We start from the raw sequence: 27222 nt of genomic DNA, 5'->3' as shown, positions 1-27222 counted from the left end.
ATCTGGTCCCCAACCAGCAGACTGAGAGACAGCTTCTTCCACCAGGCCATCAGACTGCTGGACACTTCATAGACACCTCAGCTTCACTACTGGAACTTCAACATTATGCACTACACACTGTATATAAATGCCACTTGTTTTGCACATGTCCAACTACCAACCTCTGTATATTTTATTTTATTGTTTACTCTATTTAATTTGTAAAATATGTACACACACACACACACACACGCGCGCGTAGAAAAACATATTTAGTATACACATCCAGTAATGCATGTACTATTATATATTGTACATATATTTATTAGTCTCAGATTTAGCCGTTCTTATATTTTGCTTGTTTTACGTTATTGTATTTTTGCACACCTCTGTTGCTTGTGAAGCTCGCAAACAAGAACTTCACTCACATGTACTGTACCAGTGTACCTGCACATGTGATGTGACAATCAAAGTGATTTGATAACAAGATAAAACTTTCAAATGTACAAATTATCGTACCATTTTTACACAAAACAAAAGATAATAATTATTTTATCGTCGCTCATACTTACAGACATATCTTGTCCAAGGCAACAACATTTTAAGGTCCATATCAGCTTAGAACGATAACTTTCCGCCATCTTTGATTTTTTCACCTTCTCATTGTTCCTTTCCCAAAGTAGTCAAACCCATATTACAAAGCAGCCACTAGAGGGAGCTCTAGGGCCGTTTGCAACCATAATATCCAGTTTACCTTATAAAAGGCAGAACAGTAACTATAGTGTTTGCAATAAATGGAGACATTTAAAAACAGAAAGCTATCATCTACTGTGATTCAAGTGTATAAACTAAACCACATAAAATGGCTTAAACTGAATATGGTCACGTTTTATTTTTTGTGTGGCCATTACTGCATTTTAATGGTGTTATAGATGCTGTCGAGGCTAAGCCTACATTTAAAGCCACTAAGCTGTTTGTTGGCAGGTTAATGCAATGTCACTGGTATGAATAAACGTATTAAACTTAGTTCAATAACTGAAACCATACTTATCTTGTCCTTTAGATTCTTTATTCCAACACAATTTAACATAACAGCGCAGCGGTCACAATCTGTTTGCTCCTTCCCAACAACAACACACCTGCTGCTAATGACCTATCTACCTTAAATAGACACACCATATGTAACACAAAAGGTGACCCCTAGTGGCATACATGAGGTACCCACACAAAAATGGCTCCTACAGATACTGAGCACAAATATGAGTACAGAGAATTTCCAGCAAGCTTTTAATACTGTCACAAAAAGGTCTAGAGGGATTTATCAGCATCATCCTGTCAAACTGGTTTTATGGTGGTTTTGATGAGAACAGATTATAGCTTGATCAAGAAGACCAACCGTCGAAGTCCTGTTGGGAAACCTTTGCACTTTTTCAAGGTGTGAGTATCATCAAGTGTAGCAGTGATGTCCTCATTGGTCGTTGACACAGTTGACAACTTGTTTGAGGGATGAAATTGTGGCGTTTTGGTCAGAAAGTTTATACTTGTAAATCAGACTGCAGAAATATTTCTGAAAATGTAGTGGTTTGTTTGTTTGTGGTTTGTTTGTTTGTTTGTGGTTTGTTTGTTTGTGGTTTGTTTGTTTGTGGTTTGTTTGTTCATGTTTTTTGTTTGTTTTTATTTCAAATATCTTATAACAGGATGAAACTACAATTGTAAACGCAATTTGTTTTTTTGGTTTTTCTCAAACTTAAGTAACTGAAACCTTTCATTGAACTACAGCAGAAACAGATTGGAAATGCCAAGTTATTCTAACACTAGTGGACTTGTTAAACAAAACATTTGTTTCACTTCTTTCTCAACATGCAGCACCATTAAGAACAGTGGACCAGCATAGTTGGTCTGCATGAGCACACTTACTGCAACAGTTGTACATGCTGAAACTGGTTGCTGGCAGCTGATGTGAAGAAATGTCTGGACACATCAAAAGTTTTCTTTTTCATTTTTTCCCTCCCTTGGATAACATACACATGGCAAATAAAAACATGTAACTAGGGTGACGTGAAGTGTGTATCATCAGATTTAACTCAAATATAATGAGGCTGTCCATCTGTGAAGTAATTGTTCCTTCAAAAACCACTGTGACAACAGATTTTATTTCATTCATTTGATGGTTTTCTATTCTGTATACTGGAACTTTTTAATAGCCCCCCTGTCCACACATCCTTGACATGAGACTTTCTGCAGAGTTGCACATGATGAATGCACACAAAACTTAAAGTGTTGCTGTCATATTTTTTTGGATGTGGTTTGTTGTCATAATCAAGAACGTGTCTTATTTTTTTATTTGTTTTGTTGCTGATCGGCCATTGGACTGCTGAGCCTGCAGTGAACAGCCAGTCACTGACTCTTGATGCTAGAGCAAGGACAACTGAGCTCTCTCTCTCTCTCTCTCTCTCTCTCTCTCTCTCTCTCTCTCTCTCTCTCTCTCTTTTAAATAAATAATACGTTCGAGCTGTTTATGTTTTTGACTTGTTATGGACTCTGACTGGCAATGGGAGGGCTGGCGGACTCATATTATGGAGGTGGAGGGTAGACACATTTTGTGTGCAAGAGACCACATACTACAGTGGTGATTGACACAGACTTCAATGGACATTTAGGTGAAGGGAACAGAGGTTATGAGGTGTTGGGTAGGTGTGGTGTTTAGGAGAGAAATCTAGAAAGACAGATGTGGGGCAGATTTTCCAAGTGGAAATGGCCGTGGTGCACACATACTTCAAGAACAGGGAGGAACTTGTAGAAATATATGAAAGTGGAGGAAGCTGCACACAGGGCAACTAAATATTATGCAGAAGGTGAAATCAAAAAGACAGGAGACAAGGAGGTGTCAGGGAGAATGCAGCTATGCAGCATCAAATGGTAGTTTGAAGGATGAGTTTGGACATCAAGAAGAGGAAGTGAGTGAAGGCAGAGACATGCAGGAGTATAAACAGGCTCTGGGTAGTAGGGAAGACTTACCAGATGGCTGGGATAGTACAGCTTTATTGAGATAAACTGCCAAGAAGGGGTTTGACGTCTTCTCTGCACAGAAGAAAGGGAAAAAAGAAAAGTGATTTTGAAAGTATTTGAAGGAAGAGATTTACAAAGAAAAAGAAGTGTAGTTAGTGAAATGAAGAAAATAGACCAAGAAACTGGGAGGCGAGGCATGTAGCAGAAAGAGGTGACAAAGGAAAAGGCTCAGTGCCACGTATGTGAAGCTGGACCCCAAGGAAATGAGGGAATGACACTTGCTAGGCAGAGAGTGAGTTTGAATGGATGTTCAAACCCAAAAAAAAAAGATATATTCACATAACATAGATTGAAAGAAGCTGCAGGTGGCACAGCAGCTTTAATGTCTTCCAGACAGGAAGTTTTGGAAAGAAATATCATCATTTCCCAGATTTTACTATCTTAGTGTTCTGTAACAAAATCACTGTTGTGCGCATGGTGTTAGAGATGATGATGATTACAAACAAACTTAATGTGCTAGTCGTGCTTTTCTTGAGGGATTTGTCCTTCCACCAGTTTTCATGTCATTGGAATCATTTGTATTCACTGATTCTGGCACTTATTTCATCAAACCAAACTCCAAGTAAATACTTTCAGGTTTTTGGTTTTGTCAAACGAACTAATGTAAAGAATGCCTGGCTGTGCACTACACCACGCAGTGGGAATTTGTCTTCTCCAGTTAAATTCAGGATTAACTTGCTTTATAACACAGACCTCAAAAGTAACCGTTATAACCCCAAACACAAGAAAATGTGATCTACAGCACAGTGAGAACTGGCAACGCTTATCTGGAGGGGTCAGAGTGAATGAACTGGACACCTGTAGAAGCAGGATTTGATTTCCACTGATTTCCTTTCTGATCTGATACCAAGTAAAATTCAGGGTGGTATCGACGATACTGATCTGATACCGATACTCTGTACAAAAACTTATTTTTTTTACTCTATCTTTTATTTTATCTCAAATTATAGCGTCGTAATGATCACAGGACATCAGATTACTTGTTCTTATCACTTAATGATGCAGAATTATCATATAGAAATGAAAAACCTGAAGTTGTGGCTATTTGTTGCCTGCCTGCAGCATTAAAGGACTCCGTGAGAGACGTCTGTCTCGCCCTGGCAGCACCTCTCCCTCTCCTCCTCTTCAGTTCGCCTCAACATACGCTCGTCATATTCTGTGATGTGATTCACTCTGAGGTGTTTGACCAGGTCAGCGGTGTTACCACAACACCTCACATTCTTGCCACATGTATGGCAAACCACGTCTCAGCTGTTCGTGGAGGTAAAATACGTCTGCACATGACTCTGTTTACCCTCAGCCATTGTTGTGAGTGTGCACGCCAAGGGGCCGGACACAATGACGGGTATCGGAGGAATCGATATTTCAGTATCGATCCGCACATCACTAGTTGAGATACGTTTTAAACTGGTCCAAAAAACAAATGCATATTTTCCCGAACCACTGTTCCTTGACTAAGGTGGATAACGTGATGAGGTCAAGGAAGGGTGTGACGGAGATTTGATTGAAAAACTTTGTCGTCCGTTAAAGTTTCACGTTGGCTTTTTCATCTTGAAAGCCCTCTCTGCTCGTGTCCAACCCGTGTGAACAATCACAGATGTGAGAAATGTAAACAAACCGTCCGCAGAACGCTGATCAGGTTATTTTAAGCGCAAGAAAACAAAAACGTTGCGCTCACCGTCGGCGTCACGGACGAGGCCTGGGGGTCCGGGCCTGTCCAAAAAGGTCATTGTAACACAAATCATACGATTGCTAATGAAAATGCTATAAAGCTACATCGCAGATAAGTCTCTGGAGTAACAATCAAGGCCATGTTAGTTATTTGATGAATAGTATCTGTGCCACTCATGGCGCATGACTGAGGAGGACGTTGACCTCTGCAAGTCAGGAAAGTCTGCTACTCATTGTATAAATATGAGATGTTTTTCAAAAACCAGCCAGCCATCATCTCGGGAGGCTGACTCCAAAGTACCATCTCACTTCAAACTTGCAAAACAAGTCGAGTCGATGCGAGCGCACTGCTTGTTTCTAGTTAGTCTTTAAGGATGACAGCATTAGTCTGCTCCTTTGTATGAAATAAAGTGAGTCGAGTCCATGTGGTCTGGCACCCACCCACATTTCTCTGCTAGTGATCCATGAGGACTCCACCTTGTTGCCAGTTCTCTTGTGTGGAAGCTTCAGGAAATGACAGCTTCACTCTGACGTGTGTGAGCTGTGTGAGGTCTGTGCTTAGAAGTTTACAGTGTTTGCTCTTTGTGTCGTCTGTAATATGCTCTATGGCTTTAAAAAAATGGCCACATGTTTCTGTAGCTGAATTTGTCCATCTCTGACCTTCTGAGACTGTATTTTCAAATAGGGACGTTCTGACTTTTCTTCACCTTGTACTTCATTCTGCAAATGTTTTATACTCTATTAGAGTTATTACATTATTCTGTTATGCTATAAAATCAACCCCCATATAAGATCGTACTTAAGAAATACATTTAAAAAACCTTCCTGTGCAAATAACCCAAGTTATCTAGAAGAAATAAAAACTGCACCGCAAACCAAACTCAGGTGTTCGACCTGTTGAGCTCGGGAAACTAACTGGTGTTTCATTTTAGTGAGTGCTTTGTTAGATTCCTTCATTTGAACCAAATGAAGTTGATTAAAGTTGATGCACTGATGTGTTTGAAGTGTTTTGTTAGTTGCGATGGATCTCCTGCTGTCTTTTTTCCTCATTATTAAAAGAGGATTTCTTTGAATTTCAAACATCCATTTCCTGTTTATCTGGTCCCGGGTCACAGGTGCAGCAGTCTAAGCAGAGAATCCCAGACCTCCCTAAACAACCACTTCCTCCAGCATATCCAGGACAATACTGAGGCATTCCCAGGCCTGCTGAGAGATATAACCTCTCTAGTGTGTCCTGGGTCTGCCCTGGAGACTCCTCCTCATGGGACAGGCCCCAAACACCTCACCCAGGATATTTTTAATGAAAACATCACAAATAAGTCGTCAGGTCTGATGGTCACATTTGTGAGATTCAACCACCATAAAGCAGAGATCACACAGGACACACTGTGTAACCCTCAGCTCAGGTGTGTTCAGGACATTTGCTTGGAAGAAGCCGTCTGTGGATAAATCCTGCTCTCCACCTCAGCTGTCAGGTTTATCCAGAGAACGGCCGTCCTGACTTCCAGCAGCCCCACAGTCCTCGTTTCTAATAAACTGGCATCACTGAAATGAACTGTCTGCCTCGCTGTTCAATAATCTGCTCTTTGCCAATTTCCCAGCAGAACCTTCCACTCATATCAGCATTTTTCTGTGATTCTCACATGAACTAAACATAAAAAGCTGAAGCCAACCTCAGAGTTCCCCGTAGTGAGGAAGAGTTTCCTCTGAGCCACAGCTGAGTTTGATGCGTCCACAAAGGAAGACTGACGGGAGGACAGACTCTGGGAGAAAGGCAGATATTAAAAGATATGAATACAAAGTACGGTGCAACAAACAGGACAGCAGATTATGAAGAGCGGTTAGACCTTCATGTGTCAGTCATTGAAATGTGATCAAAGTTACCTGTTTGACATCCTGATAGAAGAAAATCAGCTTCTTGGATCCGTTTGCAGCAAAGAATTCATGGATCAGACTGAACTGGAAGAATCAGACATTAATGACTCAAAGGTTCAACTCTGAGGAAGGATCACGTCTCTGAACTTACTCTGTCATCAGAGACGATGGCGTCTTCCACCGCCGCCTCCTCCAGGCTGCTGGCGTCTGCCAGCCTGCTCATCAGGTATTTATGTCGGGCATCCAGAGCTGCCCGCCGTTCCTCCTTCACGGCTCTCGCCTGTTTGGCTACTTCTCTCCTCGCCTCATTGGACAGCAGCATCGTCCTTTTACCAGACACCTGGAGAAACATCAGCTCAGTCTACAGACGCAGAGACCAGTGAGAGCTTGGCCCAAACATCTGCAGGTTTCTGAGGACCACGTTTGACCCTGACTGGAGGCATCGATTCTGAGTGTGACTGCCTAAACTGAGCTACTGTCCCCCCTCCACTGAGACGTTCTCCTGTGATGTGTCATGGGGGGAAGTGTTCCTCACGGTTGGACTCGTGACAAGTTCAGTCAGTTTATTCAAACTTTAAAAAGACGCATTTTCAGTCTCTGGATTTCAGCAGAAACAAATGTGAACACAGCACTTTTTGATTGAGTATAAAAGGATGAAAGAGTCAGTGATTAGTAACATTGTTGCTGACTGATGCTGTTGTAGAGCTGTCTTTGGATCCTCACCTTCCTGGAAGCCTTCCCTGGATTGCTCATATATCATTAACTTGTTTGTGTTCAGTAGAATCAGGTGTTGTGGATGCAGGTCGTAGCTGTGTGAGGCCTGTACAGTCAGCGCTGTGTGAGCGCTGTGTAACGTTAGCTTAGACTTCTTTCTGTTGTTATCATCCTTCAGGTTAATGTTGTTTTCATTATGCATCACAGGAAGTGTGGGTGGCTGTTAGCCTCACAGCTCATGGAGAGTTGCTGCTGCTCTGCCTCCTTTTTGATGTTTCTGCTCTTTGTGGCTTTGTGTTACTTTGTGTCGTGTCTGAAACAAAGTGAGTCCATGTTACTAACTGTAGTCGGCTCTCTGTCTCGTGCACAGCTGACTGTTGTCTGAATGAAAGTGTTTTTGTACTTTGTGTAATCTGTTGGGTCTTTGAGGCCTTTTTAAACAGCATATGAGCCATATGTATGTGTGTATATGAAAGGTTGTTTGTAAGACATCAAATTGTTGCTTATTCTAGAGCTGCTGCTGTGCCTGATTGGTCTACTCGCTCGAAACTGAAGGTTGACTTGATTCTTTTGGTTTTTTACATTTTGTCAATAAACCAACTTCTTTATGATTTGAACGGCGTCTCTGACGTGTCACAGGCCTGTCAGCTTTCTTGGTGATTGGTATAGATTTGAGCTTCATGCTCTGGCTGTTGTTGGGTTTTCCTCTTTCATATTAAAGCTTTTGTCCTACATTTGGCTCTAAAGTCTAATTCTAATCCCAGCACTGTGTCTGGGTGTGTGATGCTTGTTTTCCTGCTCTTTCTCATGAAACAGTCACAACATTCTCAGTCCAACTTTCACTCTTTGCTGCGTTTGCTGCAGCTGCAGTGAACATGGTGCTGTTTGCCTTTAAGAAAGTTGTGCACAAAGGCTTTTTCTCTAGCAGACAGCTGTGTGGCTAAAAGTCAGATCATTTTTTACCACCTCAGTCACACTGGACTGAAACAAGAGTGAAACTAGGAAGAATCAGAGTTTGTCCAGTGACTGCACTGATTTTCTTCATATTCACAAACTGATTCTAAGTAGTTGCATCAGCTAATCACCCGGACACTGAGCGTCCAACACGCTCCCTGAAGGGAAACGATTACATCCTCCAAACAATCACAATCTGTCTCTGAACGACTGGAATTATTCTCTGATTTGTCAATAACTGGAATTTATCAATGCAGACACGTTGCCAACATGATGAAGTCAGTCTGAGTCGCATCTCTTTGGCTAACTTAACTCAAGTGGTTGCCGACTATTCTGGTTCTATTCCCATATAACAGCAGGGTTGCTGAGCACCTCTGTCACTCTGCACTTAGGTTCCCAGTTCTCTTTTGTGGAGGAATTTTCCAGGAATTCCTGGGACCAGCTTTCCATGAGAGACCCGATCAGGAGCGACTGTCCTGGACACTCCCAGCATCACAGGGACTCACAAACCCGTCTACCACAGTGAGAAGACTGATGGTCACAGGCCCACATGTAGCTTTAGATCACACGTGTGCACTTCCTGTGGTCACTGCTGTAACTCTAGACTCACCGAGGGGCCAGTGGTTGGTGAGGCAGCAGCAGCTGAAGTCATGTGACTAATGGCTCTCAGCTTCTGTCCTCCTATTCGCCGGTGTCCTTCACCTGTCACACCTGGTCAAGAAAGAGTGAGAATGTTCAGAGCTTTAATGGAAAAGAATATTATTACATATAAAAGGCCTCTAACAAGTATTGTAGTGTTAATCAGGATGAAGTCCATCATGAAGACTTCAGAGTGCTTCAGACAGTCGGTGTTTCATCCACAGAGCCTCCAGTCTGCATATCAAAGTATCCTGAGGAATGACAGTGAACCCCGAGTTCCCCTCATTACATTCATGTGTGTGACTGTGAGGAAAAGGTGATTGTATGAACGTGTGTGAGCGAGTGAATGAGGCTTGTATCAGAGTGGAGATAATGTCAGCGGCACAAGCTGGACGCTGCAGGTGTCACATGTGAATCTGTGCATCAGTGTCTGCACCTTTGTGGAGGTGAAGCTCAGGAGGTTTGGATTTGTTCAAAGCTCTGTCTGCTCCATCTTTCTTTCCCTCAGGCCTCTCCAGATCAGGAAGGAGGTCCTGTTCTCCTTCTCCCTCCTGGATTTCTGGATCCAGGGAAGGATCAAAGTCTCTCAGCCCAGCATCAGAGCTTCTGGCTGGGGGAGGACTGGAAGTTTCAGCTGGAGGCTGAGAGCCTGGATCTGCCATCTGAGTCACAATTCAAATATTCTCAGTAATCTCAAAAAGCAACAGAAAGGTGCCATTTTCATGAGCAGTGGGTTATCCAGCAGTTTGATTCATGTCAGCAGCATTTAGTTTGTAACTGCTGACTCACCTCTGGCTGTGTCCTGCTCTCAGGGTCACAGTGGACACTGTACCTTTGACCGAAGCTGCAAAGACAGTCAGCAGGGGTCTGGATGCATTCAGCACCACGTCCTTGTTGGGCAGACACCTTCAGTGACAGGACAGACAGTCCAAAGTAAGGAGACGTGGGACACAGTGAAGACACAGAAACAGAAACCAGAACTATAATCACAAAACAAACTCAGAAACATAAAGAGTGAATCAGCTGATTCAGTGTTTGTGACAAAAACATGGATCCTGGTTAATAACTTTTATTTGTTTGTTTCTGTATTATTTTGTGTATCGTTCTTATGAGCTGTTGTTTTGTCAGTGAAATATTATTTCATTGTTTTAAGCTTTTTGTTGACTTTGAAGTGCTTAAGTTGATATTTTTGAACATTTAATTTGTTCGATTATTGTCGAGTCGATAAAACTGTCAAACGCACAGCTGCTTCCAGCATGGCCGGAGGAGAGGTGGCCGAGCAGACGCACAACACACACAGCTCACAGGTTTGCATTTCTAGATATTGCAGATGTTGCAGAAATTGAGAGTAAAGAACTCAGAGATCCAGCGCTGTCTCCTGCCCCTTATTTATACACCACAACACAACGACAGGCGTAACTCACACAAACGGGTAACATGAGGCTCAGATGCTTTGGACGTGTTCACATATACTGGACACAGAATGATGAAGATGGAGCTGCAGGAAGGAGGAAAAGAGGAAAAACACAGAAAAGATTCACAGATGTGGTGAAAAAGGACACGACAGCTTCTGTTTGTTAGTTTGGTTTTTCTTTATTTGGTAAAGATTCAGAAATAAAGAGAAGATCACATGTTTGAATATTATATTAACGTTCTGTAATTACAACAAGTTGTAAAATCTTTCCAGAGTGAGACAGAGACTGTGCAGAGACTGTAGAAGGACAGAGCAGCAGCAGAGCAGTCCAGATACACTGATGATCCTCTGTCAGATCCAGAGGGACACACAGGGCTGATGCTGGACTCTACATTGTGTCTGACAGTGGAGCTGTTCTCAGAGCAGTTCACTCTGCAGCACTGACAGTCATCTGCACTTCATTCCTCTGTCAGTCACTGCTGGATGAAGCTCTCCTCTCCACCTCCCAGTAACATGGCCCAGTCAGAGCGTCTCTACACACAAGCTGCTGCTGCTTCAACCTCTCTGGATCATCAGGACACAGCTGCTCCTCTCTCAGCACACACACCGTCCTGTTTAATGCCATGGTTGCCACCTGCAGAGAGAAGGAGGAAGAGCAGAGGAGATAAACGAGTGTTTCCAGAGACTCTTCATCAGCTGTCAGTCAGTGATGCAGCACATCCAGTATAAAGAGCAGCAGGGACGTCAGTGCTGGGACTGTACTAGGACTCATTGTTGCTTCACTTTTTCTAATCTTTGGATTTTTATTGAAGTTGCTGAAAATGTTTTTCCCTCCTAGTTTGAGTTTGGACTTTCATTCATTAGAAGAACCTTGGTGTGTCCACTCTGAGCTCTGTAGGAACCCCAACAACAAGCCCAACAATCCAGATGGACGGTTCCAGCTGTTAACTGGAGGAATTCCATCCAAACATCTGCTCTCACTAAATTCTTCCTCACCTACAGACTGTGTTCTTCACTGCTTTAAACTTGGAAATCAATGCAGTCATTGGTCTGCGTGCTGCTTTGTTCAGAGAGCTGATTGGCTGTTGACAGTGTTTGATCAGAGCGTGTCAGCCGTTACTATGGTGACCATAAAGGTGAGAAACAGGAAGTGTTTGTGTCCAATCCTGAAGCCTGTCACCGTTCTCCTCTCACAGCTTCACTGAGAAGCTGCAGCTTTACAGGAAACACTGGATCTTTGTTTCATACTGACTGTGTTTAGTACAATACTGCTGACAGCACCACCCACTCACTCCATCACTCTACTGACCTCAGAGTCTCCAGTCTGTAGTCTGGACTCTCCTGAAGATCAGACAGCTGCTTCACATCTGGATCCTTCAGGTTGTTGTAGTACAGCTCCAGCTGTCTCAGATGGGAGGGGTTGGACTTCAGTGCTGCTGCCAGATAATCACAGCTGATCTCTGACAAACCACAGCTCCTCAATCTGTATAAAGAATGAAAGATGTAAGTTTATTAGACAAAGTGCTTGAAATCATTCAGTGTTTCATCATCTGTTCAGAGCTGAAGAAGGTTCAGAATGTAGAAGTTTAGAAAATGGAAACTCCAAACAGCTGAAGCCAACAGGAAGCAGCTTCAAACAGGAAACTGTGCAGAGTTTCAGACTATATGTCCTGATGCAGCCAGTTGGATTTTGGAGATTTGAATCTCTGTTCTGTGACTAAGTCCTTGAATCATTTCTTCCAGTTGGTCCAACAAGACAGACTAAGTATTGGACATGTGTTGTGGCTCCATCAGGGGAGCTTCTAAATGTGATGTGATGGCCCCTCTGGGTCTGTCAGGTCACAGCACTGAAGAGAGCTCAAACTGGGCACACAGCTGTTCCAGTCTGGACCAAAGACTCTATACTGGGACTGAGGGACTGCTTTGACTGCACCCACTGGGACTTTTTAAAGGCTCATGTTCTCACTTAGATCATCGATTTCTACTGACATTTCTTTCTGGGAAAAACGGGGATTACTTTGGAAACAGGAAGTCCATGGTGGGGATGCAGGACAAGGAGCAAAGATGAATGTGATGCTGAATCAGCAGAAGACTTGGACTCATTTGATTCCAGCTTTGATATCATTGATTTCAATGAAGAGCTTTGTGATTGTAGCAAAGGGCTGGTAGCTCTGAGAGTCCCACTGATGAGGTGTTTGTGTGGAAATCTCTTAGTGGGACCAAAGAGAGAAAAAGCCCTGGTCCTGATGCTGTGGGAGGGAAATGATTGAAGTGTGCTGTGAGGAACTGACTGGGAGATTTTCACACATTTTCCAGTCCTCCTGGGAACAACAGGAAGTTCCCAGCATATGGAAACAAAGGTTAAGTGTCCTATGGCACTCAGTGATGATGGTGCTGTGGCCCCACCACCTCCACCTCTTTGTAAAGGAACTAACTGTAATCTGAAGCTTCAAATGGAACTAAGACTTCCTCCACTAGGTGGCAGTGTCTGATGAGAAAGTGTTAGTGGAGCTGGCCTGGAGTCAGAAACAGGAAGATGCAGGATTTGGGCTGAAATGGGCAAAAGTGGTTAGCACTAGTGCCTTAGAGCAAGAAGGTTGTAGGTTGAAGCTTGTTGGTCAGCTGGGCCTTTCTGTGGAGGTTGGATGTTCTCCCACAGTCCAATGAAATGCTGCTTAGGTTCATTGGTGCTTCTACATTGGCTGTAGGTGTGGATGTGAGGGAGTGCTTCTCTGTCGCTCTCTGTTGGCCCTGTGATGGACTGCTCACCTGTGCAGGTGGACCACGCCTCTTGCCCTATGACAGCTAGGGCACAGGCTGCAGCCCTGTGAGCCTAAGCTGAATAAACAGTTAGCAAAAATGATCCATAGATGGCCTGAAATCCCCCAGTTAGCAGTTTGGTAGATAGCTATGACATGCTAATCCCATCCAGCAGCTGTATTCTACCTGTAAGCTGATCCCTGCTGAGCCAAAGCACTTTTTCATATACAAATTACAACCTTTAATAGAAACCTATTGGTCAGCATCTTATTAGCCTGCTGTTAGCTTCATTCCACAGAAAACTGAGAGAAACTAACAGAGTTGATAAAGAATAAAGAGAAATGTGCTGATTTAAAGCCTTTGAAGTGCTTCAGATGATCTCTGTCCACTTCTGTCCACTCATTCATTCATGTAAGCTTTCTAATGCAGCTTTGATCTTCACAGTCTGCTTGATGAAACTCATTCTAACCCTGAATGTCAGAGTGTTCCTCCTTCTCTTTCCCATCATTCATGCTGGCAGTGGAGGAGATTTGGATGTTGGACTGTGTTTTGGATGATGTGTGTATGTTTGTGTTGGACTGCTGTCTGTAAAGCAAACGCACATTTTGCTTTGGATTTCAGTGTCACACAGACTTTAAGGTGCAATGAAGAGTTTGAGAGTTTCACAGTGAATTTTCCAGTGGAGGATTTTTCTTCTTCTTTGAAGGTTTGAAATGTGAACATTGTTCTGCTGCAGTCAATGGACTAAACCAGAGAAGAAGAAAACAGACTTTACCATGAAGATCCTCAGTGTGGATCAGTATAATATCAGCCTGATGTCTGCAGTTTAGTGTCAGCACAACTTTCACATCATATTCATCTCAGCACAACTAAAACATGCTGACTGACCTCAGAGTTTCAAGTTTACATCCTGGACTCTCCAGGAAACCACACAGATGCTTCACTCCTGGATCCTGCAGCTTGTTGTTGTTCTTAGTTGAAGACAAGAAGTCATTACTCAGGTTCAGCTCTCTCAGATGGGAGGGGTTGGACTTCAGTGCTGCTGCCAGATAATCACAGCTGATCTCTGACAAACCACAGCTCTTCAATCTGTATAAAGAATGAAAGATGTAAGTTTATTAGACAAAGAGCTTGAAATCATTCAGTGTTTCATCATCTGTTCAGAGCTGAAGAAGGTTCAGAATGTAGAAGTTTAGAAAATGGAAACTCCAAACAGCTGAAGCCAACAGGAAGCAGCTTCAAACAAACACAACAAGAGAAAAAACTCTGAATGTTTCACATTAAAGTCGTACATTTCTCATAAAAACAGGACAAAGACTTGAAAAAGTCGTGTTTTTCCTTCCAGGAACCACATGGCTTCACTTTTAAAGGTGAAGTGTGACAGAAATGGACATATTTGAAGTCCAACACCTTTTTCCAGTCACATTATTAAAGCAGACAAACTACAAGCTCATTTTCATTCCAACAAGTCATCTTCTGACCTGGACTAACAACACTGGTCTCTATGTGCAGCTGGCTGTGAGACCAGTGCTCAGGGAGCGTCTACAAAGTGCAACACTGAAAGAACATCACACACTCATTTGCTTCCAGCACTTTCACACAAACATCTACTGTCATTATTGTCACCAAACTCTGTGGATCCTTTATTGCAAATTCAAATGGGATCAAATGGTCAGACAAAAGAGGGTTATGAGGAAATATGATGAAATGTTGTGTATTAGCAGCAAGTTATTGAATCTTTTTCCTCAGAAACCAAACAAAATGATTGACAAACATGTTTTTACAAACTCAGTGTTGGACTTGGATCAGCAGGATAAGCTGATGTTTAAAGGCATTTGAGTCTCGCTGTATGAGAGTCCAGTTCTTACTCAATATTTATGGATGATGTTCTTTCAGTGTTGCACTTTGTAGACGCTCCCTGAGCCTCACAGCCAGCTGCACATGGACCAGCTGACATTACCCAGCATTAGAGGCGGCTGTAAAAAATTCATGTTCCCATTTAAATGGTTTTAATTTGAATAAAACGATGTTGATTCATTCAATCCTGAATCGATGTTTAATATAAATGTATTTTGCCAGAATTTCAGGTTAAAGCTGACAAACTATTTCAACAAGCAGCAAACAGATAAAACAGTAAATGAGAGCAGCTAAACACACAAAGATGGAAACACAGAGCGTGGATCGTTCACTCGACGGCACGTACACGGACACGCCGTCGGGGCTGAAAGTGGACAGCTCACAGATCCTGAAGCTGCAGGTTTCATCTGTCTCCAACCAAAACTGAGTGAAGCAGCAGCAAAAGAAGATCCAAACTCTGCTTCACGTTTGATAAATATGCTCATGAATTCTCTCTGACTTTGGCTGTTCCTGCCTGCACAGCTCTCTCTCTCTCAGTGTACTCCAAGAACAGCTTCAAACATCTGTTTCTGCATCATTCACTGTTTATTAGCCACCAGTCTGCTGTTGTGTTCAGTGCTGTCGGCCTCTGACAGTAAAGCCTCATTTCTGCTGTTCCATGGAAACTTTTTAAAATGATGACAGATTACAAACTCTCAGCTGTGTCTGTAATCAAACCTCTGTAACTTTGCTTCACTTCAGCAGCATCAGCTCATGTTCACATGTTGCTTCATGGTTTGCTTCAGTTTTTGATCGACTGCAGAATATTTTGAAGGTTATCTGCTATAAAAAGCCAGAAGAGGAAAATCTGCTTCATGTGTTTCTGTTTGATCCTCAGTGACTTTGACACAAAGGCCTCTGCTGTGATGATCACACCTCTGATCAAGTCTCACAGTGTCACAACTGATAAATGATCAGAGTTAGAATATTTCTGACTGTCTGCTGTGTGCCGTGACCTTTGACCTGCTAAAGACAGTCAGCTGTGGATTATTCATTGTTGTGTCTGATACTTAGAACTGTGAGGAAGAAGCTACACAGTTAATCAGGGTCCCCTCTCTCTGAATCAGGAAAGGTGGGCAGGCCGCGTGTGGGCCGCGGGCCATACGTTGAGTATCACTGTTTGAAATGTGAACATTGTTCTGCTGCAGTCAATGGACTAAACCAGAGAAGAAGAAAACAGACTTTACCATGAAGATCCTCAGTGTGGATCAGTATAATATCAGCCTGATGTCTGCAGTTTAGTGTCAGCACAACTTTCACATCATATTCATCTCAGCACAACTAAAACATGCTGACTGACCCCAGAGTTTCAAGTTTACATCCTGGACTCTCCAGGAAACCACACAGATGCTTCACTCCTGGATCCTGCAGGTTGTAGTTGTCGCTCAGCTCCAGCACTCTCAGATGGGAGGGGTTGGACTTCAGTGCTGCTGCCAGATAATCACAGCTGATCTCTGACAAACCACAGCTCTGCAATCTGTATAAAGAATGAAAGATGTAAGTTTATTAGACAAAGTGCTTGAAATCATTCAGTGTTTCATCATCTGTTCAGAGCTGAAGAAGGTTCAGAATGTAGAAGTTTAGAAAATGGAAACTCCAAACAGCTGAAGCCAACAGGAAGCAGCTTCAAACAAACACAACAAGAGAAAAAACTCTGAATGTTTCACATTAAAGTCGTACATTTCTCATAAAAACAGGACAAAGACTTGAAAAAGTCGTGTTTTTCCTTCCAGGAACCACATGGCTTCACTTTTAAAGGTGAAGTGTGACAGAAATGGACATATTTGAAGTCCAACACCTTTTTCCAGTCACATTATTAAAGCAGACAAACTACAAGCTCATTTTCATTCCAACAAGTCATCTTCTGACCTGGACTAACAACACTGGTCTCTATGTGCAGCTGGCTGTGAGACCAGTGCTCAGGGAGCGTCTACAAAGTGCAACACTGAAAGAACATCACACACTCATTTGCTTCCAGCACTTTCACACAAACATCTACTGTCATTATTGTCACCAAACTCTGTGGATCCTTTATTGCAAATTCAAATGGGATCAAATGGTCAGACAAAAGAGGGTTATGAGGAAATATGATGAAATGTTGTGTATTAGCAGCAAGTTATTGAATCTTTTTCCTCAGAAACCAAACAAAATGATTGACAAACATGTTTTTACAAACTCAGTGTTGGACTTGGATCAGCAGGATAAGCTGATGTTTAAAGGCATTTGAGTTTCGCTGTATGAGAGTCCAGTTCTTACTCAATATTTATGGATGATGTTCTTTCAGTGTTGCACTTTGTAGACGCTCCCTGAGCCTCACAGCCAGCTGCACATGGACCAGCTGACATTACCCAGCATTAGAGGCGGCTGTAAAAAATTCATGTTCCCATTTAAATGGTTTTAATTCGAATAAAACGATGTTGATTCATTCAATCCTGAATCGATGTTTAATATAAATGTATTTTGCCAGAATCTCAGGTTAAAGCTCACAAACTATTTCAACAAGCAGCAAACAGCTAAAACAGTAAATGAGAGCAGCTAAACACACAAAGATGGAAACACAGAGCGTGGATCGTTCACTCGACGGCACGTACACGGACACGCCGTCGGGGCTGAAAGTGGACAGCTCACAGATCCTGAAGCTGCAGGTTTCATCTGTCTCCAACCAAAACTGAGTGAAGCAGCAGCAAAAGAAGATCCAAACTCTGCTTCACGTTTGATCAATATGCTCATGAATTCTCTCTGACTTTGGCTGTTCCTGCCTGCACAGCTCTCTCTCTCTCAGTGTACTCCAAGAACAGCTTCAAACATCTGTTTCTGCATCATTCACTGTTTATTAGCCACCAGTCTGCTGTTGTGTTCAGTGCTGTCGGCCTCTGACAGTAAAGCCTCATTTCTGCTGTTCCATGGAAACTTTTTAAAATGATGACAGATTACAAACTCTCAGCTGTGTCTGTAATCAAACCTCTGTAACTTTGCTTCACTTCAGCAGCATCAGCTCATGTTCACATGTTGCTTCATGGTTTGCTTCAGTTTTTGATCGACTGCAGAATATTTTGAAGGTTATCTGCTATAAAAAGCCAGAAGAGGAAAATCTGCTTCATGTGTTTCTGTTTGATCCTCAGTGACTTTGACACAAAGGCCTCTGCTGTGATGATCACACCTCTGATCAAGTCTCACAGTGTCACAACTGATAAATGATCAGAGTTAGAATATTTCTGACTGTCTGCTGTGTGCCGTGACCTTTGACCTGCTAAAGACAGTCAGCTGTGGATTATTCATTGTTGTGTCTGATACTTAGAACTGTGAGGAAGAAGCTACACAGTTAATCAGGGTCCCCTCTCTCTGAATCAGGAAAGGTGGGCAGGCCGCGTGTGGGCCGCGGGCCATACGTTGAGCATCACTGTTTGAAATGTGAACATTGTTCTGCTGCAGTCAATGGACTAAACCAGAGAAGAAGAAAACAGACTTTACCATGAAGATCCTCAGTGTGGATCAGTATAATATCAGCCTGATGTCTGCAGTTTAGTGTCAGCACAACTTTCACATCATATTCATCTCAGCACAACTAAAACATGCTGACTGACCTCAGAGTTTCAAGTTTACATCCTGGACTCTCCAGGAAACCACACAGATGCTTCACTCCTGGATCCTGCAGCTTGTTGCTGGAGCTCAGGTCCAGCTGTCTCAGATGGGAGGGGTTGGACTTCAGTGCTGCTGCCAGATAATCACAGCTGATCTCTGACAAACCACAGCTCTTCAATCTGTATAAAGAATGAAAGATGTAAGTTTATTAGACAAAGAGCTTGAAATCATTCAGTGTTTCATCATCTGTTCAGAGCTGAAGAAGGTTCAGAATGTAGAAGTTTAGAAAATGGAAACTCCAAACAGCTGAAGCCAACAGGAAGCAGCTTCAAACAAACACAACAAGAGAAAAAACTCTGAATGTTTCACATTAAAGTCGTACATTTCTCATAAAAACAGGACGAAGACTTGAAAAAGTCGTGTTTTTCCTTCCAGGAACCACATGGCTTCACTTTTAAAGGTGAAGTGTGACAGAAATGGACATATTGAAATCAATGATATCAAAGCTGGAATCAAATGAGTCCAAGTCTTCTGCTGATTCAGCATCACATTCATCTTTGCTCCTTGTTCTGCATTCCCACCATAAATATAAAGAGGCAAAACTCACATTTTCCAAAATCCTCTTTAAGCTTCGACAATAAAGGAAGATAGTTTTATACAAGTCTTTGTGGTTTTCTTGTCACCCAGATGCCCGAGTACTTAAACTTGTTATAGCTGGGTTTAAAAGGGGCTAAAATACACAAAACTCCCCAGTTGTCGTACAGATAGACTTTGCCTCGCTCTTCCCAAAATTCACTTTATATCCAGAAATTGTCCCAAATTCCTTAAGTATGCATTAAGGTGACCTTGAGGCTCTTAAAAGCGCCTATAAATAAAACGTATTATTATTATTATTGTAAGTCTATCCAAAAGTTTGCGGAGGCTGTTCGATGGGTTGGAAATAAATAAAATCCTGTCGTCGGCATAAAGAGAGACTTCATGTTCGATACCCCCTCGATGTTTTCCCTCAACACCAACACATTGTCTCAGAGCAACAGCTAGCGGTTCAATGGCAAAAAGGAGACAGAGGGCATCCCTGTCCTGGGGGGCAGATTATTGTTAGTCCGGACGGCTGTTAGAGGGGAGCAATACAATACTTTTATCCAAGATACAAAATTAAAGACACATTTTTTAAGCGTATAAAAAAAATCCCATCTCACCCGATCCAACGCCTTTTCTGCGTCAAGCCAAATTACAGTTTCCAATGTATCACCTTTAACATGGGTATAAATGATATTTAATAGAGCTCTAATGTTCAAAAAAAGAGTGCCTAATAAAGCCCGTCTGGTGAAATAATGGAGGACAAATACTTGTGTAAGCGACGGGCCAACACTTGAGCCAGGATCTTGGTGTCTGTGTTGAACAAAGATATTAAACGACATGAACGACAATCTAAATGGTCTTTTTCCTGTTTTACAATTAAACACATCACTGCTTGATGCATTGTTGGAGGCAACGACTGTGAGAGGAAGGATTCTTCAAAAGTTGATTTTAACAGTGAATTCAGTCGGTCAGAAAACTTTATGAAAAAATCAGATGGATACCCGTCGGGGCAGCAGATTTTCCAGACTGCATGCTCCGTACGGCCGTTTCAATTCCAACATTAGAGACAGGTTCCTCCAGACTAGCGATCGCATCTTCTCCCAAGGAGGGAATATAAAACACCTTATTGAAATCATTGTGGATCTCAAGGATAGTTTGGTTGTCTGTAGACCTTATTCCCTGGTCATTGTAGATCTCAAGGATAGTTGGTTAGCTGTTCTTAGTCGTAGCTGGTGAGCTGATAACTCGCCTGTTTTTTCTCCGTGTTCATAAGCGTAGCTGCAACTTTGACTAAGCTTGTTTTGTAGATATGAGATTGTATTCAGTTTGTCATTGTAACCACTGTGTATATAATACAGGCTCAGGAGAGTGGCTGTACACAGCATGTAGTTTAGTCATTTCATCAGCTAACTGAGAGAGGCGCTCGGTCCCCATTTTATTCCAACCGCCCCCAACATGTCCGGCTGGATAACCACTGCTCATCTACCATCACAATGAACACCGGTGTACCACAAGGCTGTGTGATGAGCCCTTTCCTCTACTCCCTCTTCACCCACGACTGCAGACCTGCTGATGGTTCCAACACCATCATTAAGTTTGCAGATGACACCACGGTGATTGGCCTCATCAGTGACAACGATGAGGCCGCCTACAGGGAGGAGGTGGATCGTCTGGCTGAGTGGTGCGACAGAAACAACCTGCTGCTTAACACTGAGAAGACCAAGGAGCTCATCGTGGACTACAGGAGGAATGCTGACCCACATCCACCCATCCACATTAAGGGGACAGCTGTGGAGCGTGTGAGCAGCTTCAAGTTCCTGGGAGTCCACATCTCCGAGGATCTCATCTGGACGACCAACTGCTCCAAGCTGGTCAAGAAGGCTCACCAGCGCCTCTTCTTCTTGAGGACTCTGAGGAAGAACCACCTGTCCTCAGACATCCTGGTGAACTTCTATCGTTGCACCATCGAGAGCATCCTGACCAACTGTATAACAGTCTGGTACGGGAACTGCTCTGCCTCGGACCGGAAGGCGTTGCAGAGGGTCGTGAAAACTGCCCAGCGCATCGCCGGAGCACCACTTCCTGCCATAAAGGACATCTACAGGAAGCGGTGTCTGAAAAGGGCTGGGAAAATCATCAAAGACCCCAGTCACCCATCACATGGACTCTTCACCCTCCTGCCCTCCGGGAGGCGCTACAGGAGCCTCCGAACTAAGACCACCAGGTACCGGAACAGCTTCTTCCCCACAGCTGTCAGACTCCTGAACTCTGCCTCCTGACATCTGACCCACGTTAAACTCATGGACTGAACATACACACACCCACAATGGACAACTGTACCCTCAAACACAATAATAACATGGACTGAATCACCACTCACAACCACCAGCACTTTATATAGCCTCTGTAGAAACTATCTACATATCTCACTTATCTTAACTGCACTACTGTATAGCTCTGTGTAAATAATCATTCTGTACATTCGATAATCTTTAATCCTACAACTGTTTACAACTTGCATAGTTCCCATTTCTGTATAGCTGTATATCTCAGATTTCTGTAAAGTTATTTATTTCATATTCTGTATAGTTTTTCATATTTATATCCTGTTCATATTCTGTACATAGCTTGTACTCACTACAGCCTGTACATACTTATAGTTATAGAATATTCACAACATACTTCATACCGTGTACATTATAACATAATAGACCCATTTCTGTAATATACTCACATATCTATATTATTGCTAATATATATTGTAATATATCTATGTCACTAAAGCACTTCTGGATGGATGCAAACTGCATTTCGTTGCCCTGTACCTGTGCATGTGCAATGACAATAAAGTTGAATTCTATTCTAATTCTATTCTATTCTGTTTGGCACAAAATGAAATTATTTGGCCTCTCAGATGCTTTTAGAGATTCCCAAATGACTGATGATGACATCTCTGGGGTCTGATTGATAGAAAAAAAATCTCTTTGAGACCTTTTGTAACTGACAAACTCTTCATCTGCTAACAACACTGAGTTGAATCTCCATGGCTGATAGTTGGAGCAGGCATCAGGAATACACATTGAAAAAACAAGAGGAGAAATCACCAGAGTCTTATAATCACATTCTGTAACTAAAGGGAGACGTTTTTCTATACAAATATATGTTTTATGGACATTAGAAAAAAAGAGTATTGACGTGAAGCAGGATTATGAAATCTCCATACATCAGCCAGCCCATAATGATCAAGAAAGCTCTGAATGACGCATGCTGACTTTGGACTAAGTGTACTTTTGTGTGAACTGTGGTCCATAGCAGATAATGAGCAGTTTAGGTCTCCCTCAAAGATGATATTGTGTGATGACATATTGGGGAGCCGCGCAAAGACATTAGTGAAAAATCTGTGATCGTCCCAATTAGAGGCGTAGATATTTGCTAAGATCAAAGGAAAACCATAAACTATATTTTCTGCACTTAAAATCCTGTAATTTTCTCATAAATCGACAGTGCGCCTTATGGATGAATTCTGGTTGTGCTTACTGACCTTGAACCGATTTTATGTGCTACACGGCGCTCAAAAACCTTTCAAAAGATGTTTTGGTACGACTTTGCTCAGCTACGAGGCCGCACCGCTTGATGGATTGTTGGAGCATTACAGCTACGAGGAGCCTCGCGGAGTGATACGTACTCTGCTTCAACGTGATATTACTGTATTGAGTGTGTATAAGGACCATAAATGGCACCTGTAAGAGACACGGTTACAAAGAGGATTTCAAACTCCAGGCTGTCAGTCACGCAGTAGAACCTGGGAACAGAGCAGCTGCTTGTTATTATGCTCAGCGTCTGTTAGTTTACATTTTGACTGCACGATTGTGAGCTTTTTGTTATGCACAAAAACAACATTGTTTTCTTTTATTTATGGAGCATTATTATTTAATAAATGCTGATCATTTATTTCTGAGTAATTGTTTCATGTACATCTACGCTGTATGTTAATAAATGTGCCTGTGTGAGATTTGGGACACAGCTTTGACTAAGAACTCTCTTTTTGTTCGAACTTTCTGGCTTTAAAAATATCGAGATATATATCGTATATCGCCATCCAGCTAAAGAATATCGAGATATGAACTTTGGGTCATATCGCCCAGTCGTAATATTGCAATAGGTTGTCCGTTAAACTCAAGCGGGGCTTGGGCCCTGGCACGGCGTAGCCACACAATCCTGGTAGTAGTGACGCTCGGCTATGACGGCGTGCGGGTTACCAGCTGGCTTTCTCAGGATAGGGCTCCTGTGTGAGCGGTCGACAATAACGTCTTTATCCATACCCAGCACTTCACGTAGTAGCACGGATACGGCCGTGGAGGAGCTCGAGTCCAGGCCCTCTGGGATCCCTATGATGTGGATGTTAGCTCTCCGCTTCCTGCCTTCATCACATTTATCCTTCAGGTCAGACAGCTCCTCCTTCATACTCTCTACTGTAGACTGCAGGGTGGTCACCTCATCGCTCCACATTGACAGCCCATCCTCAGCTTCTTTCACTGTAACCTTTACTCCATCAACTTCGCCGCACGTCGCCGCCATGCTGTTAGCGATCTCATTTCTCAGTCCTTGCACGTCAGCCCTTATATTGTCAAAATCTTCTTTCAATGCATTTCTGAGTTCTTCTTTTAACAGCGTACTAATGTCCTCTTTAATGGATTGAAGAAGCTCCAGTTTTAGAGCAGTAGGATCCACATCACGCGCGTCTGTTGAGTCTGCTCTTCAGCGGCCGTAGAGCTGGACGCTGCCCTTTGGCCATCATCGATACTCTCGCCCGAGATCGCACCGGGGCTAAAATATTCACCTGCTCAGCTGTTTTTGATCAGTTTGAGCCTGTGTGGTTTGATCAGGTGGAGGAACGATGTGATGCTATAAAGACATCATCTTGTCCAAATGAAGTTGTTCCAACACGTGTTTAAAAAGATTTTAAAGGTTGTCGGTTCCGACATCTTAGCGATTTTTAACAGCAGTCTTAGTTCAGGTGTTGTACAGCCTGTTTTAAACATGCTGTTGTACAGCCTGTACTAAAAACCTGATCTGGATCCTCTGTCCGCTCAAACTTCAGGCCTATTTCAAAGCTTCCCTTCCTGTCGAAGATTTTGTAAAAGATTATATTTGTTCAGCTGCAATCTGTTGTAAAGGTTTCAGTCTGGTTTTAAAGCTCTTCACAGCACTGAAACTGCACTTTGGAAAGTTCTTAATGATCTTTTATCAGCCACTGATCAGGAGACTCCGCTGTGCTTTTGGATCTGACCGCTGCCTTGACCACAGCATCTTGACCTCACCATTGGAGCATGGTGGCATCAAGGGCGCTCTATTAGACTGGTTCAGCTCTTTTATTAAATCGCATTATTACATTTGGGGCTTATATTTGACGGCAATTTGAAAAACAGCTGAGCTCAGTTGTACAGCGGTCTTTCTTCAAACTGAGGCTTTTATCTAAGGTGAGATCATTTATATCTTTTAAAAACCTTGAACGGGCGATCCACGTTTTCATGACGTCCCAGCTGGATTATTGTAACTCCTTATATGTTGGAGTTAGTGGGACCTGCCTGGCAAGACTGCAGCTGGTCCAGAAAGCTGCAGCTCGTCTTCTGACACAAGCTCAAAGACATTTATCGTCCCAACAACCACATATACGCTGGTCCCTCGCTGTAACACAGTTCACCTTTGGCGGCCTCGCTGTTTCGCTGATCTTTTTTGTGCAATTTTGCATGCTTTTGTTTTGTACAGCGCGTTGTGTTCTGCGTCCTGATTGGCTGTAGACCATTGTCAGTCAATCTCGTGCCGTGTCTCCTGTACAGTACAGAATGTGTTCAAATTTACAGCAGTGTGACTCTGCAGTGCTGCACTGTATGTTTGTACGTTTTGTCCCAACAAACAACAATGATGACGAGACGTTTTGCACCTGTGGTAGCAGCCAAAGGCAGAGGAAGATGCTGACCATCATAGTTTCAACAAGGAGGCAAAAAGGTTGTAACTGTCCACAACAAGAACATCGTAAGGATGGAGTCAGCTTTGGCTTTGTGGCTCAGTGACCGCAGGAAAAAGAACATCGTGCTGGACACCAACATTATCTGCAGAAAAACTCAAAAGCTTTATGAAACTTTACCTGACAGCGAGGAGCCCAGGCCATGGACGAGTGCTCCTCACACAGAAGCTCATTTAATGCCAGCAAAGGCTGATTTGACACGTTTCAGAAACACTTTGCTGTCACTCTTTAATAATGAACTTATTTTTCTATGAAGGTTTGAACTTTGTTTAAACAAGAGAGAAAAGTGTGAAAATGTTCATGCCTGTCTGAGAAAAGTGTAGAAAGTGTGCAGTGAGGGTTTAACTGCCTTAAAACTTCTATAATACTTGTAAAACATAAAGCTGCTACTTCATTCTGAGACTTATTTTTAGAACGTAACTCGATAAACGAGCGACCGCAGTAATGTATTGTGTTTATTTTGAAAACTCTCAACAGGATCTTCAGATTTATTTTGAAAGCTTTATCTGGAAAACACAAACACATAAGCAGGAAACAAAGAGCGTGATATGAAACGATAGACGTTTTCATATGGTCATCATATATACATCGTTCTATCGAACAGCCCCAGCTCCTGCTGTCAGTCTCTGTAAATCTGCTCTGAAAACACATTTGTATTCACTGGCTTTTAATACAGCATGAGAGTTATTTGATATTTGATGTGTGATATTAATATTAGGAGTTATTTTAATAGTTATTTTGGATTCTTGTACAGCACTGTGGTCAACGCTGCTGCTGTAATTAATGTGCTATAAACACATAAACAATCTGCAGTTAAACATCCAAAACTAAAGATGTGATCGCTGCCTTTAGAAAATGTGCTGATGCACAAGATATCAGCTCCATTAAGGTGGAATGTGGCCGTGTTAGAAACATGTTGGAAGAAGTTTGAAGCTGAAACTGTGAAGCTGAGAGTGAAAGAGCTCCAGCGTCTGTCACAGGAAACTTTCTTATTTCCACACTGATGAAAGCATCAAGCTTTGATTTCCTGCTGCTTTTATTGAGTCACACTGTGAAACTGAGCCACAGCTGAACCAGCATCCCTGTACAGCAGACACTTACAGCGCTTGGCTGCTTCCATTGGACCCTCTGCACAGAGCTTCAGTTTCCTCTTCTGGTCCCAAAGTGCAGAACAACAAGGTTTCAAACAGCTTCGTTCCAGCAGCATCAGCCACAGACATGCAGAGAGAATCCTTTGGTTGTGTTGTGTGTTTGCATATCTGCTGTGTTGCTTTGTGAGGATGGATCATCTACTGCAGCTCCAGATAAGCAAGCTGGACCTGAACCTGGTAGCTTCACTTAGAAGACACTTGTGACGGGAACGTGTGAGAAGTTTTGTGCAGACAAGTGTGGATTGAGAGTGTGGGACGAGCTCTCCACAGTCTTTGTGGAGATCCACATTCTGCATACTGCCTGTGAGAAGCTGCAGACATTTGTCCTCCAAATCCACTGAGCAGCTGCTCGTGGTGGTATTAGCTTCATGTGTGCGTGTTAGCATGAAGCCTCGGTCACACTCTGCTGTGGACACGGTCACGGACAGCTGGACGCCTGATGGACGAGTCGTCCTTCCTGTTAAACTTCTTTGAGCATGAGAATAGCATGAGAAGCTCAGTGGACACTGTTCAGTGTTTTAACTCTCGCTTTCTGATGGGTTTAGATTTTATTATTGTCATTTGTATTAGGAAATATTTAACCATATATTCTTAGAGGTGTATAATCAATTGTGTAGTGATAGGATGTGTGATCTTTAGCAGGCTGCAGGGGCTTGGTGTGTATTCCACACTAGAATGCACACCCACATCCTGGGAGCACGAGAGAGGTCGTACCTTCTCTTATTGTTTTATGGCAGGATTAACGTAGCTACGTCTGTTCTAGTCTAAGTGCTTTTTGTTTAGATGAACTGCTGGACTTCCTCACCATGTTATCTAGGGTGAACCATCTAGGGTGAAGGGGGGTCTACCCTCTTCCTGACCAAGGATGTTATATGACCCTTTGATCAGCAGTACCACACACACACACA

The 27222-nt window shown here is 42.7% G+C and overlaps 1 protein-coding gene and 1 pseudogene across 1 annotated transcript; both read right to left on the bottom strand.

Annotated features, from left to right (window-relative positions):
• Positions 1 to 11663: 11663 nt before the first annotated feature.
• Positions 11664 to 27222, bottom strand: part of LOC146548240 (NACHT, LRR and PYD domains-containing protein 12-like) — a 233326-nt pseudogene continuing 217767 nt past the window's right edge.
• Positions 16253 to 20569, bottom strand: LOC146548243 (ribonuclease inhibitor-like). The gene is made up of 3 exons (XM_085263828.1): positions 20547 to 20569; positions 18556 to 18732; positions 16253 to 16448 (listed from the first exon to the last, which is right to left on the bottom strand). Exons 1-3 carry the CDS (start codon positions 20567 to 20569, stop codon positions 16253 to 16255), a joined length of 396 nt encoding a protein of 131 aa, XP_085119954.1.

Source organism: Mchenga conophoros, linkage group LG23, assembly GCF_057382185.1.
Source record: "Mchenga conophoros isolate Kocher_MC1m ecotype Shallow Benthic linkage group LG23, M_conophoros_male_GT1.1, whole genome shotgun sequence".
Classification (NCBI taxonomy): Eukaryota; Metazoa; Chordata; class Actinopteri; order Cichliformes; family Cichlidae; genus Mchenga; species Mchenga conophoros.
This window is presented reverse-complemented; position numbering and strand designations above follow the sequence as displayed.

Bases quoted from the DNA above. Each gene is read 5' to 3' on its own strand.
- LOC146548243 (XM_085263828.1), bottom strand. From the start codon at position 20,569: ATGGGGACCGAGCGCCTCTCTCA. The intron at 18,733-20,546 runs GTTAGCTGATGA...TTCTTTATACAG, and splicing joins GGGACCGAGCGCCTCTCTCA to ATTGAAGAGCTGTGGTTTGT. The intron at 16,449-18,555 runs GTCAGTCAGCAT...TTCTTTATACAG, and splicing joins TGTAAACTTGAAACTCTGAG to ATTGCAGAGCTGTGGTTTGT.